The 20,711-nt window shown below is 45.7% G+C and overlaps 1 protein-coding gene across 12 annotated transcripts in view; it reads left to right on the plus strand.

Moving 5' to 3' along the window:
* The window catches only part of SZT2 (SZT2 subunit of KICSTOR complex), a 152,033-nt gene that overhangs the window by 107,332 nt on the left and 23,990 nt on the right, over window positions 1–20,711 (plus strand). For all 12 annotated transcript variants that reach the window (XM_053245426.1, XM_053245432.1, XM_053245430.1 and 9 more), the window contains 7 exons: window positions 963–1,086; window positions 1,563–1,715; window positions 4,342–4,444; window positions 4,835–4,952; window positions 5,101–5,212; window positions 11,617–11,735; window positions 11,896–12,060. In XM_053245426.1, coding sequence (XP_053101401.1) covers window positions 963–1,086; window positions 1,563–1,715; window positions 4,342–4,444; window positions 4,835–4,952; window positions 5,101–5,212; window positions 11,617–11,735; window positions 11,896–12,060 — 894 coding nt within the window. The remainder of the gene's footprint in view (window positions 1–962; window positions 1,087–1,562; window positions 1,716–4,341; window positions 4,445–4,834; window positions 4,953–5,100; window positions 5,213–11,616; window positions 11,736–11,895; window positions 12,061–20,711) is intronic.

Below are 20,711 nucleotides of genomic sequence, written 5' to 3' on the forward strand. Positions count from 1 at the left end.
TGTACTCCTGCTGTAGCCTTCCAGTGGCATCTGATGGGCCAGTGTGTGAAACAGGATGCTGGACTAGATGGGCCTTGGGCCTGATCCAGCAGGGCTGTTCTTATGTTCTTATGTAATTCCTTTTGTCGGTCCTAAATTTCCTGACCTTCAGTTTCATAGGATGACCCTGGATTCTAGTGTTGTGAAAGAGGGAGAAAAATTTCTCTCTGTCCACTCGCTCTATGCCTAGAGGAGAGCTGGTCTTGTGGTAGCAAGCATTACTTGTCCCCTTAACTAAGCAGGGTCTGCCCTGGTTACATATGAATGGGAGACTTGATGTGTGAGCACTGTAAGATATTCCCCTAAGGGGATGGAGCCACTCCATCCCCTTAGGGGATGGGAGACTGTCTCTCCAGCACTACGTTCACCTTGTCCTTTCCCCCTTGTTTCCTTGTTGGTTTTTTGTTGTTGGTGTTTTTTGTTTTTGCTGCTGCTGTCCCTAGAAAGAAATCAAGCTTGCTGCCTCTTCTGATCTGAGTCTTGTCTTGTCAAGAGCTCCTTCCAAAGATGTTGCAAGCACAGTGAAAGCACGATAATTCTTTTATAAATATAATGTTTAAGAAAAGTATAGGCACTGAACACTGCAGCTCTCTTCTAATCTCAGAGCACATAAAATCAGTGTGTCCATTATTATCCTTTCATCTTTATCACGAGGACTGGAAATTCTCATTTTTTAAATAAGCAAGATGGGAATAAGGAATCCACATTCCAAGGTGTGGGTTAATGCACCTGACTCTGCAAATCCTGATATGATAGCAGCCATACAGGCAAACACTGCCTTTTGAATATGAGGCAGGTACAAATTGCTGGCTCGTCAGCCAATTTGCAGCAGCTGCTACCAAACAGGAGAAACTATAGCTAGATCCACCAGGAGCAAGGGCATGTTATGGCTCAACTTTGCTGTCCCTTTCCTCTGTCTGCAGCGCCTGCTGCTACAAGATCTGCATGATAGTCATATTTGCAATTCTCTGCTCGTTGCTGAGAGTGAGGAGGACATCTGGAAAAGTGAGACGCCATACACCTACCGACAACGTGCTGGGCCTGATGGTAGGCACTTCAAGCAATATTCACGTACAAAATATACTGTTCCTTGCCAGTGTGTTGAGCCTTGCAACTCCAGAATCTATGCCTTCCTGCCACTCTGAGACCCTTGGTACTGGCAGGATGCAGTTGATCTGATCCTTCCTTAGTGATGTTAGAGATCTACTCACACTACAGACCTCAGAAGGAAATTATTCTTGTATTCTGACAGTACCTTGTATGGAATTGGCTGGAAAATCCCTCCACTTATCTTCTCACTGCCCCATTTGGTGGTAGTGTACTACCATGCTTTTTAGTACAAGACCAGTAGGTAGTCTTGTCAGCTACTTAAGAGATTTGTATTGCTCTTTCACCTCAAGGCACAAATGCATATGAGGGAGGGGGAAAAGACAGTTGATCTCTGTATTGGGTGGGTGGACTGGCTGGCTGTTGGACAACTTGGTAGAGAGCTGATCTGTTGGCTGGCCTTCTCACCTGTGTAGATTACCCTGGAGAGGAAAGCTACCAGCCCCGTGACTATCTTGCAGCTACCATGCAGTTCATGCCTGGACACTTTGCCTGTGAGGCAGTTTGGAGCACTACCATCCATGTTCACTCCCGGCTCAAGATGGGGCCCAACATGGGTGTTGCACGTGGTAAGTACCTGATTGCAGGCAGAACTTTCTAATAGGGAAGGCTTATGCAGGGGGGTGGGGCAAATATGGTATGTAGCCCTGCATTCCCGGGCTGCAGGCTCTGCCCTACTATAGGGATGAGTTGGTTGCAGTCCACTGGTGATATGAATTCATTGTTAGAGTTGCATGAAGGCTAGCTTAGTGAAAGATGTCAAGGCTAGAAGTGATGGACTAAGTTAACATGTAGACTAGACAGCACTCCTGAAAAACCCTTGTGTAGTAATCAGCCACCCCTCCTGCTAAAGAGGTAACAGAGAGTGAACCCTTGTCTTGACTGACATGCTGGAGAACTCCAGAGCAGCCAATCAGTACACCATGTAGGTGGGACCTAGAGAGCGGTTGTGGGGAATTCTGGGAGTAAGGAGAAGAGTTGTTTGTTGGAGAAGTGCCTGCAGAAATGCTTAGTGAGGGGCAATGGAGTTTTGGTCCCCCATGGTCAAAGCCAGCATGGAGATTTCTCTCACCAAATGACTCTGCAGCTCCTTGAGAGATGGAGGGCAGGAAGCTTGATACTCAGCTGGAGTTGGTGTGTTCAAGGGAACGAACCAGGGCTTATGGCTTCGGGGAGTTTAGTCTAGGGAAAGGTTTCAGTCAGAAGTTGTTTGAGAACTTATATTCCTTTGTGGGTGTGTTTTGCATATTCCTGATACTGTTTTATTATAGTTATTGGCAATGTAATTGAAATAAGAAACACTAGCCTACACCCATCTGACCTAGGGCGTTGCAAAAGACTCTATAAACATTTAAATGTGTCTGACAACCTGTTTTTGTAATCTTTTAAGTATTCTTAACTGTACCTAAGAAAGCTAGAAAGCCTCGAACTGAAGCAGTCTGCAGTACTTGAATTTAAAAAAAAAATTAAGCCTTTTCTTTTCACAAGCCTCTCGAGTTGGTATTTAACTCAGGAAAAAGGGGGGCCAAAGTTAGGAGTTATCTGGTGCAAACATGTCCTTAGATGCTTTGCAGCGAACAGTTTTCTCATTCCATGTAAGCTTACAGGTGAAACTCAGAAAATTAGAATATCGTGCAAAAGTCCATTAATTTCAGTAATGCAAATTAAAAGGTGAAACTGATATATGAGACAGACGCATTACATGCAAAACGAGGTAAGTCAAGCCTTAATTTGTTATAATTGTGATGATCATGGCGTACAGCTCATGAAAACCCCAAATCCACAATCCCAGAAAATTAGAATATTAAATGGAACCAAGAAGACAAGGATTGTAGAATAGAACAATATCGGACCTCTGAAAAGTATAAGCATGCATATGTATTCAGTACTTGGTTTGGGCCCCTTTTGCAGCAATTACTGCCTCAATGCGGCATGGCATGGATGCTATCAACCTGTGGCACTGATGAGGTGTTATGGAAGACCAGGATGCTTCATTAGCGGCCTTCAGCTCTTCTGCATTGTTTGGTCTCATGTCTCTCATCCTTCTCTTGGCAATGCCCCATAGATTCTCTATGGGGTCAGGTCAGGCGAGTTTGCTGGCCAATCAAGCACAGTACACTGTATACTTTTCAGAGTTCCGATATTGTTCTATTCTACAATCCTTGTCTTCTTGGTTCCATGTAATATTCTGATTTTCTGGGATTGTGGATTTGGGGTTTTCATGAGCTGTACGCCATGATCATCACAATTATAACAAATTAAGGCTTGACTTATCTCGCTTTGCATGTAATGCGTCTGTCTCATATATCAGTTTCACCTTTTAATTTGCATTACTGAAATTAATGGACTTTTGCACGATATTCTAATTTTCCGAGTTTCACCTGTACATGTGGAAGCTTTTTGTATTTGCCCAATACCTAGTTACAGAGGGACCTTGGAATTATAGCACCCAATCTATGGGTCCGGTCATCAGCAAGTTTTAGGGTGCTTGGTGGCAGACTTTTGAACCTACCAGGAATACAGAATAGTTTTAGGAGAAGTCTAGCCAGGCAGCTCTGTAGGGATGATTCAGCATTTATTTTCCTCATGTGAGCTTGCTCTGAGACAAAGGCTTCAATCCGCTACACCTTGGAAGAAGGGTGATACAAATGTGGTGATGAGATGCAAAAGTAAACCCACGTAATAAAATATGATTGCATTTTTTCAAGAAGAGACTTGCTTGACAGCAAAATAAATCTTTAGCATAAAAATCTGAGCAAGCTAGTTATTCACTATAAGAATGGTGAGAGGTCAGCTTTCATCTCCATGTTGGCTGAAATGGTGTTCTTAAAAATGCTGCCTTTTAAGAATGCAAACTCTCAGCAACAGCCCTACTGTTGGCTGTCTAGCATTTAAAAGAATTCAGTGTTTGAAACAGTTCCCTAATAGTTTGTTGTTTTCCTTCAACTATTCTCTGATGAAATGCATTGGGATCCAATATTTTTGTTTTTAAAAAACTTAACACAAATACTTTGAAAAAATAGTCTTGTAGTTTGATAGTGATAATAGGAATATTATGGATATAAGCCAAATTAACATCTGGGATACAAATGCAGTGGGGAGGCAATGCTGGGTTTGTGTTGGAGATAGCAATGGGTGGTATATTGAGGTCAGGTCTTGCAGCTGTAAACTATCCTCTCTCCCTTTCTCCTGCAGCTATCCAAGCCCTGCGCTCTGTGCTCAATGCCTTCTCGGTTGTTAACAGAAAAAATATGTTTGTTTACCAGGAGCGCTCAACCAAGTCTGTTTTCTACTTGCGGTAAGGCTCACAATGCCCTCAGGCAGCCCCCTTTGAGAGGATTAGACAGATTCATGGAGGACAGGGCTATCAATGGCCTCGATAGCTGTATACTTCCATCAGGATTAGAGGAGGCATGCCTCTGAACACCAGGTGCTAGGGAACATCGATCTTTGCCCCACTTAAGGGCTTTCCAGAGGCACCTGCATGAAGCAAGATGCTGGATTAGATGGGCCTTTGGTGTGATCCAGCAGGGCTTTTCTCAAGTTCTTGAAGGTCATACATGTTGCTGCCTCTCAACCTCTCATACCTAATTAGAGGAGCCCATTTGAGCCATGGCCAATTTCCTGTGCTGCTGCCACTGTCTTGTCCCTCTGGGCTTATCTTTTCCTTTTTCTCACTGTGCCCTAGGCTCTCTGAAACCACCTCCAGTGGGAAGGGTGGTGAAGGCGAAATCATCCAGGGCCTTGTGTGCCGTTCACTGGCACTTTCACGCAGCCAGGAGCCCATATGCATTGAAGATCTGAGTGTGAGTTTCTGTTTCAGTACATAAGGAAGCCCCTCCACCCTTGGTCCTAAGCAGGAGAGAACACTACACCTACTGTGGGCTCTGCTCTCTTTCCAGGAATGCTAGAATTCATTGCATCCTCTCAAGCTTCTCTCATTCTCCTTGATAGGGCTCTCGCTCCTCCTTGGAGACGGCTTCTTGCCGCAGTGTGGATTCAGCCCGCCCTGTGAGCCAAGTGGACAGACACATCCAGCTGGTGGTTCATGGAGTAGCACAAGCAGGTAGGTGTCACACCCTCATAAAGTGTAGCATCACAAAGGGAAAGAAGGAGACTTGGAGTGTATCCTGAGGCGGATTCTACTCACTCTGACATGGCCCTTCCCATAGTTACTGCAGCCTTTGATTTTTGGTGATAAGGATTCCACACCCAGTTCTTCCTGCTCCTCAGAAACTAAGTGTTTGGGATGGGTGTTTTGTGTGTGTTTGTTTTTTAGTTTGTGCTTAGATTTAATAGTTAGTGGAGAAAGAGGACTTTAGTGTCTCTCTATTGGCCTTATTGACTTAATTCATTTCTGGATATTTTACCTCAGCTTTTCTGCTGTGACGGTTAATTGGCCTATATTTGATTTGCTGCTTCCCTCCATTATTAATAGGCTCTCATTACATCCATCACAAAATACACCTGAGTGGATCGTATTTCACATAATGGCCTGCATTGTGCTATGGGCCACGCCAGATTTCTTTCCAGGTGTCTGCAATGAAACATTCTTCCTCATCAGGAGGCATTTGTACCTCTGGCGTCTTTGTGTACCTGTGATACTGGATATGACTTAATTATAAAGAGGCTTACACAGAATAATCTCTGGAGAACCTTCCAGAGATTTCTCATATTCAAAGTTGATTACAAATCCCTTGGTCTAAGGAATCCTCTGCAGGAGATGAGTAGCTCAATGCAGATGATCTCAGAATCCGGTCTTAGCATTAATTTGATTAGAGTTCACAGTGATTGTTCTCATGGGCGTAACTATAGGGGGGGCAGGGGGGGCACGTGCCCCCGGCGCCACTTTGGGGGTCACGTAGGGGGGCGCCAAAAAGTGCCCCTGCCAATCCCCTTCCTTTTCCAAATTTTTTTTTTTGTTTGCATCATGCAGGCGCAGCGCTGAGAGCGCACAGTGGTGGCAGTCAAGCCACTCCTCCCTGAGCAGTCCCGGAGCCGCCCCCCGCTCGGCTCCAGCGCCGCCCGCCACGGCTCTAAGCCTGCGCGTTGTCACCCCTCTGAGCCTCAGAGCAGCCGTGCCGTCCTCCTCTCTTTGTTTTGTTTTGGCTTTTTTCTGGCGCGTTACAAAACCAACTTCGGCTATTTCCATCAGAGAGGCGGGAGAGATCGGACAGCGTGTTTTTCCTGTTTCTTTCATCTTCGGCAGTTTTCGCCACTGGGTCCATCTCGACATCAGCTGTTTCCGTTACCCCGGGTTGGGGGCGGGGACTTATGTTTATTTATATCTGTGAGGGAAACAGGAGGATTTATTTATTTATCTGCTTTTTGTTTTTAACCAACTCGGTCACTATAGTTCCACCGTATGAGATCAATAAATATAGATAAATAAATATGAGGCCGTTCCGCCAGCCGAACCGAACTCGGCTATTTTCCTGCTGCTCCGACGAGGCGCCGAAGTGCTTTTTCGGGCTCTATCCCTGCCGGAGGAGGGGGCGGGGGGGGAGAGAGAGAGAGAGAAGCGCTCACTTTTCCTTCGCCCCGTCGTCCCATTTCGCCGCCGCTCAGCCCCCTTCGGGCATTTCCGTGGCAGGCGTTTGGCTGTTTCCGTGCGTGGAAGGAAGGGAGGAGGGCCCAGCGTGAGGGGGGAGGAGGAGAGCCGAGGCATGCTCGGCAGCGCTTGCTCCCTGGCTGGCTCCTCTCAGTCGGCCGCTGCTACTTGCCTGTCGCCGGGGCTGGGAGAGCCTGAGAGGGAGTGTGTATGTGTTGTGTGAGTGACGCGGCGGAGGTGTAGTTTGACGTGGTGTGTTACGTGGGGGAGAGAATAAAACCGCGGCGAGAGCCTAGGCGCGAACGAAAGCAGTGACGGAGCAGCCTGTAGCCGGTAAGAGGAGAAAAGAAAAGAGAGAACGGAGCAGAAACAGACAGACGGAAAGAAGTTGGGGGAGGAGAGGAGGAGGTGAAGGATGGGGAGGGGGGTGGAATAACTGCACCCAACTCCTCCCTCCCCCCCCTCCGCCGCTGCCGCCGGTTCCTCCTCTCCCTGCCGCTGGAAGAGGGAAATGGCATCCGTAGCGCGCTCTCCAGTGTATTTCTTACTCTTGAAGCGCACCCCCCCCATCTCGGGCGGGGGGGCCGGGGATGATGTGGAACGCGGAAAAAATCCAACCAAACTTCGACCTCTAACAAGCCCTCTTTTCCGCCGGTACGGGAGCAGCGCCTACTTTGTGGCTCCACGAAATGGAGGGAAAACATAGCGCTTAACGCCTGTCTAGGGTGCGTGCGCACACACCCTTATTGTGCGGTGTTTCTAAACATTCACACATCCATGCCACGGTGGTTCTCTACACACACACACACCCGCACCACCCCAAGGGGCACAGTGAAATTAAAGAGTGCCGTTCTGCTGTGTGTTTTGTTTCCCCACTTCTCGTTGTGGAGTGAGACGAGAGATCCAGTAGACCTTCCTCCAAGTGTGCCGCTCCCTGCTTAGCCTCCAGCTAAAGAACAGCTTATCCGCCCCACCCCAGAACGCTCCTGCTGCCCTTAGCAGACGTTTGTTTTCCCGCCCCTCTGTAGGCAGGGAGTTCCCTGGCACTGTCAACTGAAGGACGGGGGCAGCCCTGCCGCTGCTGCTGGAGCTTTGTAAAAAGGGTGCCTGAACCCGGTGTCCGGAAACTGGCTCAGGCTTAATTGTTCACAGCCAGCTAGTTACCAGCGTCTTTTGGCAGGTGTTGAGTTCTTTAAAGATGAACTTTCTTTAAAAAAAACAAAAAAAAGTTTGAAAAGTGCTTTTGAGGTTGAAAGGCCTTTAAGGTTCCCTTAATAAACTGCTTTGGATCAAAAATACATTCTTGAACACTTTGTTTTCCTCTCAGCCTAGTTTTGGGTATTGTGAAGGGCACAATCAAGGCAATCTTGTCAACTTCAGGATAGCCAGGTTTAATACTCAGTGCAATAGTTTCATCTCTTTTTACAGTTATTCATCCGTGCTGTGGAGAACAGTTGTATTAAAGTGAGGCAGTTAGAAAGGAACGTAATTAGTACAATTAGTAAATGTTTTAATAGAGTTCTGAATTGTTAACAAACATGGCTGCAAGGGGGAAAATGACTCTACCAAGTTTACTGATTTCCCTTTTTGTATTATCTTTTTCTGGGCCAACAAACAAACAATCACTTAAAACCATCAGTTTAAACAATATAAAAACAGATTTACAAGTTTAAAACATTTAAGAAGAATTTAAAAATCTAGGAAGGTCAGACTGAACAAATAGGTTTTTAGAGCTCTCTTGAAGGCCAACAACGAGTCCAAACTATGAATTTTTGCTGGGAGTGCACCCCACAGGTAATTTTTGGTAATTTTGGTAAATTTTGTAATTTTAGAGGTAATATTATGGTAAAATAAAAGTTTTCAGAAAGGTGCGTGTCAGATGTATGGGCGGGGGGGGGGCAATTTCAGTGCTTGCCCTGGGCGCCATTTTCCCTAGTTACGCCTCTGATTGTTCTGGTTCTGCCTACTTCATGCTGCAGAATTTATGCTGTTCCAAGCAGAAAATTCAGTGGCACTAAGTACATATAAACAACAAGGAAGGGACAAAATCCAGGTTACTACTTCAGAAGAAATCTCATTTCTTTTGCTTTGCATACCTCTGCAGTATATCTCCTGCAGTCTCTATTAGTGGTTCCTATGAATTCCCTTCATAATGCTAAAGTAAACTTGGCTGAGCTGCCAGGATTTTATTGAAAAGAGTGAAATCCAAACCCTCTTTTTCCCCTTTATCTGACCTAAAGGCTCAGCTTTCATAGTGTATCTTTTTGCCTCTCTAATCAATAACAAAATTCTCAGATCTTTTCCAAGTTTTTACAGTTAGAAACTGTAGCTAGCCTAAGCATAGGGCAGAAAAAAGTGATTCTGGTACCTGCTTGTTGATCTAAAAGAATGCAGTTTTTTTGAGTTCTGGTGATCTGGGATCTGAGTCTACATAGATGCTGTGGTGACCAGGCTGCCCTCCCTCTACAGAGTTAACTAGAAGTGAGCCCTGTCTTGACTGACAGGCTGGTGAACTCCAGGGCTCAGCCCATTAGCACACCGGGTGGGTGGGACCTAGAGAGCTGTTGCCAGGAAGAAGGGACTTCTTTGTTAGAAGAAGCTAGGCTGGGGTTGCTGAGAAGGACATATGGCCATGGAAGTTGGCTGCAGGAGAATAATTCTGCAGATCCTTGAAAGGCAGGAGGGCAGGAAGCTTGAATTCTCATCAGGCGTTTGGTGAGTTCAAGGCAAGGAGCCAGGGCTTAAGGCTTCAGAACGTTTAGTCTAGGGAAATGTTTGTTTAGTCAGACTTTGTGTTAGAAGTTATATTTCTTTGGTAAATGTAAGTGCTATTGCTATTGCTATGTGTGCTTTTGCATATTCCTGATATTGTTCTATTATTATTTACCCATAACGTAATTAAAATAAGGAACACTAGCCTAAGTCCACCCTACCTAGAGCGTTGCAAAAGACTATAAATATTTAAGCGTGCATTAAGACAACCTCTTTTTATAATCCTACTAAGTATTAACTGTATTTAAAACAGAGAAAGCTTCAGGCGGAAGCAGTCTGTAGTAATTGAATAAAACTGGTTTTTTAGTTCTTTTCTGCAAACACATCCTCAAATGTTCAGCAACTATTAGTTTTCTCACCACATGTAGGCTTGCACGTGGAAGGTTTTTGTACTTATCCAATAGCCAAATAAAGATAGTTTTCCCTGGCATTCCACTCCAAGCCCAGGGAGATTCAAGCTCTGTCGATAAGAGGGGTGGTGGTGGCAGCATTTTGAACCTACCAGGAATACAAAATAGTTTTAGGAGAAGCCTAGCCAGGCAGCTCAACAGGGATGATTCAGCATTTCTTTCCCTCATGTGAGCTTGCTCTGAGACAAAGGCTTTAATCTGCTACAGATGCTCCTTGTTTCTTGCATCTTTCTGTCTCAAAATCCCCTGCTATATCCAGATCAAGACTGATTCCACCTTGCTGCTTGGAGACTGACTGGTGCATCCTTTGAATATAGTAAGGGAAACCTGGGTTCTTTTCTAACCTAGAGGGCTTTGATCAGTCACATTGCCTAGAGGTGTACATATCAGGCGGCATAAAATATGCTAAATAAATCTACAAATTCACTGGGAAGGCTTCCCAAAGGTTATTCAAATTAAAGTGAAGTAGATTGTTTTCTTGACTAACAAGATCAAGGAATCTTGGAGATCATCAAGGAGATCTTATCCCTTCTACACACAGGTCTAGGTTAGGTCTTTTCTCAAATGCCTTCAGACATCATGTAAAATTCATTGCCACTAGCTTAGGGCTCTGGTCATCCTCACTCAAAGCATTTTCTTGAAGGAGTTTCTCTGCTAAACCCTCTGACTTTTCCACATGTCCCCTGTGGAATGTGCACAATATTCTTAGTTATTACAAGAAACCTATCTGGTCACCCACCTGAACTTTCTAGGTTAAAAGGTGTTGGCTATAATTTCTGATCTCCCCTCCTTACCTTTTGGAGGGGAAAACAATGCACTTTCTTCACTTGAAGTTGCATTGAAACTAGGGATATGCAGAATGTTCCACACTCTGAATGTTCCAACTTAAAACAAGCTGTTTTGAGTGTTTCAAGCTCAGAACAGAAAACTTTCGAATGGCCTGTTCCAAGCTTGGAACAGAATGACTCCATCCCAAGTCAGAATGTTAGGACTGCTCTGATCGCCATTTTGGAATCCAAAATGGTGCTTTTCTGGCCTCTGCGCATGTGTGGCAGCCATTTGTGTGGTCAACACCACCATGCAAATGGCTGCCACATACAGTTCACTGTTTTGGATTCCAAAATGGCTCTGGCTCAGAACGCTTCAAGTGTTCAGAGACTGTTCCACACATTCTGCATCCCATTCTGAGCAAATGAGTTCCGTGCACATCCCTAATTGAAACACTGTCCACTGTGGTCCTTTCTGCAACAACAGCAACAAAACCTTTTATTCCATTACTTTTCTTCAGTCCATCATAAGCCCTCCTGCCATTTTTTTAATGTTCTGTCTTAAGTGTAACTTAATAAAGATAGTTCCTGTCCCCCCTCCCACTTCATGCTTCATTGCTTCAGTTGCTGTATTCATTTTTTCCTTGCTGTACACATACCTTGCAGGCATCTGAAACATTCTGGCAGTGCATTTGTGACACTGTTCACTATTGCACACATGGATTATTTATCTGGAACCATAGTTAATGTAGCAGTTGCAAAGATATGGCAAATGAAATCTGTGACAGAGGGAGCGGCTGGATGGTGGGGAAACCACAGGAATCAGTTGTCTCCCTGTGCAGTCTGTTGAACAATGGAACATGTGGTTGCATGTGAGGAAGGGAAAGAATGAAGGAGGGACTGTCCTGGATAACACAGGATGCTGAGCTGGGGAAGACTCATTATTGTAAAACTTCTTCCACCCTTCTAGGACCTGAGATCACAGATGAACTGGTGAAGGTTTTGCGCAGGCGCCTGGATGAGGCCACCCTGGACATCATCACAGTCATGCTTGTGCGTAACTGCAAGCTCACCCCAGCTGATGTGGAGGTAATGTCAGCTGTGTTCCAAATTAGCCTGGGGGGAGCCTTGAGCTGCTCCCACAGCCAGTCTGGTCTATTGTCTTTTCTCAGTCAAGTCCCTGGCTGAAATCTCCAGGCCTCCATATGTACTTGTGCGACTGACCACTGACAGGCTCTTCTTTCTGCAGTTCATACAGCCCCCGGGCAGCTCTCCCACTGAAGTGCTGCAGTTTACTCTCCCTGTGTCCTGCTTACCCTGGCTCCCAGCTGTAGCCTTCTATCTGCGCCAGAACCTGCTGATCTTTCTGCACACGCCCAAATACACAGACAGCAATGTTGAAAACCACTTCAAGGTGAGCATGTGGGTGTCATAGCGACGTTAATGCTTGTCCCTCTGAGAGGACTGAGGGAATATGTGCAAAGGACAGGAAGTGCAGCTGGCTTGTGATAAACATCAGTGAAGCCCAGTGACTATTGTCTAGGAAATGAGGCATAAATGGGTCATAACTCCAAATTGCTATCTGTCCTGGGTGCTACCACGAAGGTTCCCCATCAAATAACTGGAACTGTGAGAATGAATACATGAAAACTGAAAGATACAAGCCAACTTGAATTCATCTGTGAAGAACTTTGAAGATTAAAGGTTCCTGAAGTTTAGGGGCAGGTGTTTTCACATTGGCTAGTGGGCATTCCAATTTTGTTATAGATTATTAAGGCCAGTAGACCCTGATGCAGAGGGTGAAACATGCTTTCTTAGCATAACTGTCTTGCCTTAGGGCATTTGACGAAGGAAAATAGCTGCAATAAAACAATTGTATGTTACCTAAGGAAGGGCTTTGTAGTACAGTAGTAAGGCACTTCCATGAAGTCTTGTGACATGCCCTGCCAAACTTGAAATGTTCACTTCAAGAAAAACTTTCCCCCACAACTTTGAATGCACATTCCTTTGTAGAAGAATATTGTTAGATATTTAGATACAAATTCCATATGTAATACCAGTTTGGAAACTGGTTCTCACAACTTTGCTAATGTATAACTCATTTAACTTGTGAGCACGTCAGCATTTTGAGAGAGAGAGATGCACTGAGACAATAAACTTGGACAAAACTTTTGATAATGTTTAGATATTGTATGTGTTTGTCCATGTCTGTCTTTGAGCCCTCCCTTGCCCTTGCTCTCGCACTGTTCTAAATGGATTATACAATAGCAACATTTTAATAGGTCTGGTCCCCAAACTGGTATTCTGTATGGAATTGATACAAAAATACTCAACCTTGGACACAGAAAAATAAGTGCCATCGTAAGAACATAAGAATAGCCCTGCTGGATCAGGCCCAAGGCCCATCTAGTCCAGTATCCTGTTTCACACAGTGGCCCACCAGATGCCGCTGGAAGCCTACAGGCAGGAGTTGAGGGCATGCCCTCCCTCCTGCTGTTACTCTCCTGTAACTGGTACTCAAAGGCATTCTTCCTTGAGGCTGGAGGTGGCCTATAGCCCTCCAACTAGTAGCCGATGATAGACCTCTCCTCCATGAAGTTATCCAGACCCCATCAGATTGTCTCTGCAGTGCTGTTGGGCTTCTAAGACTCTGATACTGAGCCAAGAAGTGGCAACCAACCAAGATTTGCCACCACCTCAAACTGAATGGGACAGATGTGACCTGGCAGCTTTTTCGTCTTTTAATCATGCCTGCCTGTTTTCTTTGCCTTTCCCTTATTGGAGAACTTCTTGCGTATAATTGGCCAGTTGACACTTTTTGCAGTAGTGCTCTGGAATTCCACCATGTGGTGCACTGAAGAAATGGCTCCCACAGCCTTGGTGCAAACAGTAACAAGTATATTGCAAACAGTGTTTTGACTGGCTGATCCAAACTCATGCCACATGTCAAACATTTTAAATGATGGGAGAAATTGATAGAACCAGTAGCTTCCCTCTTTGATGTTTCTTTTTTGCAGATACTGTGTTAAAAACATAAAATATTCACTCACTACCTGCTAAATCAAGTATCTTCAGGAGGATATCTGTCTGTATCCTTCTTTATCTCAAAGGCAAAAAAAAGGGAAATCCTACTTAAATCCAACAGATGTCAAATCCCAGCTAATTTACTCTGGCCCATCAATTGAATCAGTGGAAAACTTGTTCTGATAATCAGGTCTTCAGAGGATGCTAAACAGCCATCTGTTGGAAAAGTTAAAGTTGGCAGTAGCTTTGTTTTCTGAGTGTAAGGAGGAAGGCAATGCAGATCATGAGAGAGTCAACAAGAAGATGAAACTCTTTCAGGGTGATAAGTGATATGGCTTCTAGACCAGAATGGGATACATGCTTGGGTGAAGGGGTCGTCTCTTCTTCCATGCTGCTGAAAGAAGACATCTTGTGGATAATACCTCCCCGTTGCTCCAGAGGCAGGACTATGCTAATTAGTTTAGAAAGCTTAAATAGTCCTGGGGAGGATAACGCCACCCAGTTCTGCTAGTCCTGCATTGGCTCCAGAGACAGCCTTTTCTCCTCTCTCCAAAAGCCGCCTCTATTTTGCTCTTTTTCGTACTATGCTGCTTATTTTTTCACTTCTTTATCCTCTATTAATCCTCTGCCTCCCTTCTTTCTTCTTCTTTTTCTTCTTTTTTAATTACTATTTTCCTTTTACCTTTTCCTCCTTCTCCTCTTTACCTTCCTTTGGTGTAACAATTCATGATGCAGAGTGGTCCTAGGATTAGGGACATATTTCTCCCTAAAGGCAAACAAAGAGATTCAGTCTTCCCTTCACAGAAGCACCCCAGGAGCACACCGAGCGCCATGAGGCCCTCGCCTGTGCTTGCTGCCTCAGCCACCACTACGTCAGGCAATTGGGCAAGGACCATCAGATCTCCCACCACAAGGCTGTGAACTCCATCGTGTCCCGGGAGGTAGGAAGCAGAATCCGCTCCCCAACTGCTCAGGTGGTGAAGAGCCTCAAGTGCAGTGGCCTCAGCTACAGCAACACCATTACCACCAGCTGCACCCCCTCCCCAGGCCTATTGGGCAGGCCCAGAAGCCCTTGGCTCTGACCAGAGCCCCAGATCGGAGCTGCGGGTACCACAGAACCTGTGACGAAGCATCCAACTCCACCAGGGAAACAAGGGCCTCAGCAGCATGGAGGAGGGAGAATGAGCAGGCCCGGTCACCTATTCCAGGCTGCAAAGGCTGCAATTCAGTAATAAATAACGGGCGCAGAGGCAGAGTGGGAAACCATGATGGTGGAGCTCTGATACTTGGGGGATAGTAGTGACTCAAATCAGGATGGGGCGGTGCCCACGCCCTTTGACCTAGTCCCTATGGATTTAACTGGGGGAATCCCCAGAATTTCCTGATGTGGTGCCCTCAGCGTGGCAGGCCTGGTTCCAAGACTTACAGACTAAATCCCTCCAACAGTCCAAGCCATCCAAGGAGGATAAACATAAATAGCATAGGAGGGGTTCATCATCTTCCTCCTCTTAATCTGAAAGCCAGTCTCAGGGGAAAAAATCGAGAAAGAGCACCAAGCATAAGCAAAACCCCTCAAGCCATAAGCATAGTTCCCCACATTCTTCAGAGCTCTCAGCCTGTGAATCTCCAGATTTTCATGTACCTTCCAGACCAAGGCCACAAGAACCTGATTCTGGGCCACAAGTGCTGGACCCTGCCGGGGCGGTTCCTCTTATTGAGCAACCCATCCCGGGGGACTCCATTGTCCCTGGGAACCAATATCCTGAAAGTGACACAAGGGGAGGTGAATGGTCTGATGACCAATTACTGAATCTTTTTCCTCGTCTCAGAGATTATTTATCCCAGATGACTTTGTCCCTCTACTGAGTAAGGCAATGCACACCTTGGGTTTACAATTGGACTCCCCCCCCAGGAGAAACAGTCCAATGATAAAGGAGCCCTTATATTTCCTAAAATGAAGACCAAGGAGAGAAAATTTCCTTTCCCAGAATTTTTTGGTGACACTATGAAGCAGGAATGGGCCTCCCCTCTCTCATCAGAAAGCCTAGTACAGTGGCCAATAAGTTCTGCAGTTTCCATGAGGAAAACCTTGAGTTTCTGAAAGTGCCGCCCACTGATGGTCCGCTTGTGGCATTATTGTTGGGTGTGGTGCTTACTAAAGATGGTGACACCTCCCACAAGGTCCCTTCTGATAAAAAAATAGAGGTTCTCCTTCTTGAGGGCTCATGAAGCCTCCTTCCTAGGCATTAACTCATCCACAGCAGCATCTATTTTTCTCCCGGACTTCACTGTTATGGGTGGATGATTTAATTTTTTTAAAAACCCAAAAAAACTAGAATACCCCATACGCCTGAAATAAACATTGATGAAGATCCAAAAGGTGCAAGCTTGCACAGCCAATGAGACTATGAACTGTTTGCTTCGCTGCCCAGTCCGCCACCTCTACAGTGGTGGCCAGGCAGACCCTATGACTGAAGCATTGGCAGGTGCCACTTCTCTCTCTAATTTAGCATCTGTCCCATACCTTGATTCCAAGCTATTTGGTGATGAGTCATTTACATGAGCTGTTCATCAAAAAAAAGGATAAGATAAAATCCCTACCTTCCACACACACAAGGACCTTTGTAGGCAGAATAAATGGCCCTTTCAGTCCTTCATGGCTCCCTTCAGACCCAGGGACAGAGACAGCAGACTTCAGCATCCCTATTGGAACAGGTTTGGTGCATCCCAACACCAAGTCGCCTGGAGAACACCAGTCCTTCACTGGACAATGTAAAACAATTAGACAGCAATGCTGACTCTCACCCTCTACAGGTGGGAGGGTTGCTTAACGTAATTCTATCATGCCTGGGAGCTCTCCACAAATGACAACTGGATCCTCCAAACTATTCAACACGGTTTCAGAATAGAGTACATGTAGCGGATTAAAGCCTTTGTCTCAGAGCAGCTCACATGAGCGGGGTGGGGTGGGGGATGCTGAATCATCCCTGGTGAGCTGCCTGGCTGGGCTTCTCCTAAAACAAATCTATATTTTGTTTTGCTGCCACCACCACCCCTCTTATCAACCGAGCTTGAACCTTCCAGGGCTTGGAGTGGAATGCCAGGGGAAACTCTCTTTATTTTGTTATTGGATACATATAAAAACCTTCCACGTGCAAGCCTACAGGTGGTGAGAAAACTGATAGCTGCTGAGCATTTGAGGACACTTTTGCACCAGAGAAATCCCCTTTTCGCCCTCCCTTCCCACCCTCCACCTTAAAAACCAACTCCGAGAAGCTTGTTAAAAGAACAAAACAGTTTTATTCAATTACTACAGACTGCTTCCGTCTGAGCCTTCTAACTTTCTTTTTTTCCCTAGCTACTCAAAAATACTTAGTAGGTTACAAAAATAGGTTGTCTTAGGCTTCAGTTTAGGTTGCATTTAGGTACGCTTAGATGTTTTTAGAGTCTTTTGCAATGCCCTAGTTGGGTTGAGCGCAGGTTAGTGTTTCTTATTTTAATTACATTGCAGGTAAACAATAATAGAACAGTACAAGGAATATGCACAGCACAAATACACAAAGAAATACAAATTCTTAATGCTCAGTCTGACTAAATAAAATGTTCCCTCTGCTGAATTCCCTTTTCCCTAAAAATTCACCAGAACTCTGGATGAGAATCAAGCTTCCTGCAATCCTGTCTTTCAAAAATTTGCAGAGTTACTTGGTGAGAGAAATCTTCATGCTGGCCTTTGCCATGAGGGAGCAAACTCCATGCCCTTCACTAAAGCCTTTCTGCATACCCTTCTCTCCAACAAAGACTGCCCTTGTTCCCAGAATTCCCAGCAACTGCTCTCTAGGTCCCACCCACCGGATGGACTGATTGGCTGCCCTGGAGTTCACCAGCTTGTCAGTTGAGACAAGGGTTCACTACCTGTTAACTCTTTAGAGGGAGTGGAGGCTGATCACTACAGTACACTTCTCTATCCCCAAACAGTTTTTTGCCAATGCTGTGCTGATGCTTACATTCCAAGCACTCGGGCCTCACGCGGGCCATCCACTGTTTGGATCACATAGGGGCAGTAGAACCTGTCCCTCTCCAACAAAGCAGGGAGGTTTACTCTGTTCGGTTCACTGTCCCCCCAAATGACAGTTCCTTCAGTGCAGTCTTAGATCTCAAGTTCCTCAACAAATTTGTTTGACACACAAAATTCAAGATGGAGACTTGTGCAATCAATTGTGGAATCCCTTCACCACCTAGATCATCTCACTTCTACAGACCTAACAGAGGCCTACCTACACATCTTAATACATCTAGACAGATGGGCATTCCTCCACTTCAGATATGTGGACAGGCATTGCCAGTACAAGGCCTTATTGTTTGGGCTTTCCTCAGCACCCAGGGTCTTCACGAAAGTCATAGCACCACTCATAGCCCATCTCAGACTTCAATGGGTTAGGATATTTCTATATTTAGACGACCTGCTCCTCAGAGCACCAGATCTGCCCTCAGCCAAATAAGACCTCCAGGTTTTCACTTCAAGTACTGTTCAATCATGGGTTCCTGGTTAACCAGGCAAAGAGCCACCTCTCTCCCTCTCTGAGGTTACACCACCTGGGAGTAATCATAGATACCACCCTGGCCAAGTTAATCCTGCCTCAGGGACACCATTCAAAAGATCAGGGCAACAATCTCTTTGATCCATACAGGCAAGAGGGTACCACTTCTCACTCTAAGCCATCTATTGGGCCTTATAGTGGCCACCATGGATGCTGTAGGTTGGGCTAGGTTTCACCTCCCACCCACTCCAGTGGTTTTCACTACCTTACCAGAATGTCATAGCCAACTGAGAGTCTTAATGCCTCCCTATCTCAGTCAGTCGATGATCTGTTGGACAGCTCTGGACCACTTGTCATAAGGGAAACCACGTATAGAGCTGTCCAGAGTTGTAATCACAACTGATGCCAGTCTCCAGGGATGGGGGGGCCCATTACCTTCCTCGTTCAGCCCAGGGGAAATGGTCAAGAACAGGATTGCAGCATCAGTTATTTAGAGCTGTGGGCCATCCGTCTGGGATTGCTTGCCTTCCCACACCTTTTGAATGGAAAACATCTCTTGCTGCACACTGACAACCTAATGGTGAAAGCCCACATCAGTCACCAAGGAGGAACCAGGTCCTGGTCTCTGCACCATGAAGCAACACTTCTCTTTCACTGGGTGGAAGCACATCCTGCATCCCTGTAGGCATATCATGAGAGTGGAATTCTGAACCAAAGCAGATTGGCTCAGCCCAACAGACATTCACCCAGCAGAAATGAGCTTCAACCATCAGGTGTTCAATCTACTTTCAGCACACTTTGGACACCCACAGATCGACCTCTTTGCAGCACCTGACAACACCAAACGTCCAAAATTCTGCAACCGCTTCCTGTGCGAGGGTGCAGAAGTGGTGGACACTCTGTCAAAACCATAGGAGCTGCTGTATGCATTTCCTCCTGTGCCTCTGATCAGCAGACTCCTTCGCTAGGTCAAATTATATCAGGAGGGCATTCTAGTGGCTCCATACTGGCCAAGGAGACACTGGTTTCCAGAGAGACTTCATGTCGCCATAGCGCAGCTATGGTTCCTACCAGTCTCAGTGGACCTTCTACATCAAGGGCCCGTTGTTCACCACAATCTGGCCTGATTAAGATTAGCTGCCTAGAAACTGAAAGGAACCCCCTGGAACAGCATGGATACTCAGACAAAGTCTTGAATACCATATTAGCATCCAGGAAAGCTTCCACAAATAGGATCTATCAGTTCACCTGGAGAGCATTTTTATGTTGATGCTCTTAGCAACTCAAGCATAGACACACATGTGACCTCAAGGACTTTCTTGCCTTCTTACAGGAGGGTTTAGGCAATGGCCTGAAAGCAAACACGCTAAATCAACAACACTCAGGTCTGTTGGCCTTTAATACTCGGCAACAGCACATCATACAGTCACACCTCAAACATTTCCTCAGAGATGCTACACTCCTTCCTCTGCCTACGGTACACTGCTTCCCAACATGGAACCTCCACAGTGTCCTCGGAGTACTACAGGATCCCCCATTTGAGCCTCTCAAATCGATTTCCACTCTGTCTTCTTTCCTACAAATTAGTGTTCCTATATACAACTTAAATAAATAAATAAATAAATATCTGTTGACAAACACTTATGTATATTCTCCCCAGACTCAGTTAGGCTGATCCCTGATCCTTTCTTAGCCCCTGAGGAGTCATCGGTTTTTTCCACAGATCACAGGACATTGTCCTACCTTCTTTCCGTCCTAAACTCTCTCCCATCAGAACAGGTGTGGTACAAGCTTGACATCCAATGCCTACATCCAACGTACCAAGCCCTGCCAGTCATCAGATGTCTTGTTCATGTCATTTCTTTCTACTTCAGTGGGACAGGAGGTCCCATGGGCCACTATTGCCAAGTAGATCAAAGCCTGAATATCCCTGGCATACGACACGCTAAAAATACCAACGCCTATACATACTCAGCTCATTTAACCAGAGTAGCAGCAGCAATGGCAGCCTTCTCTACAAACGCTCCCCTGTCAGAGATATGTAAAGCAGTGACTTGGTCTTCACTGTCTACCTTCATCAGATATTACAAGATGGACATTCACCACTCTGCCAAAGCTGCATTCGGTAGGCAACTACTACAACAGGTGCTCCTTCACCAGTAGTCCCAGATGCTTCCACTCAAGGCCATCAGCTGTAGCATGTCCCACGAGATGTTCTCTTTCAGCAGCAGGGAATAAAGCATTGGTTACTTACTGTGCAGGCTGCTTCCTGCTGCTGGACGTCTTGGCCCACCCACTTGAGCTGTCCAGATCTACTGTAGGAACTACCTTTTTTTTTTTTTTTAACATTGCTGTGCCCTAAAGTTATCCACAACGTTAGTATGTCCTGTCCTGTCTGTTTTTCTCTACTTGGCTACTCAGGACTGGGTGGGGTTATCCTCCCTAGGACTATTTAAGCTTTCTAAACTCTGGAGCAACAGGGAGATATAACTCACATGACGCC

Source organism: Hemicordylus capensis, chromosome 4 (assembly GCF_027244095.1).
Source record: "Hemicordylus capensis ecotype Gifberg chromosome 4, rHemCap1.1.pri, whole genome shotgun sequence".
Taxonomy (NCBI): domain Eukaryota; kingdom Metazoa; phylum Chordata; class Lepidosauria; order Squamata; family Cordylidae; genus Hemicordylus; species Hemicordylus capensis.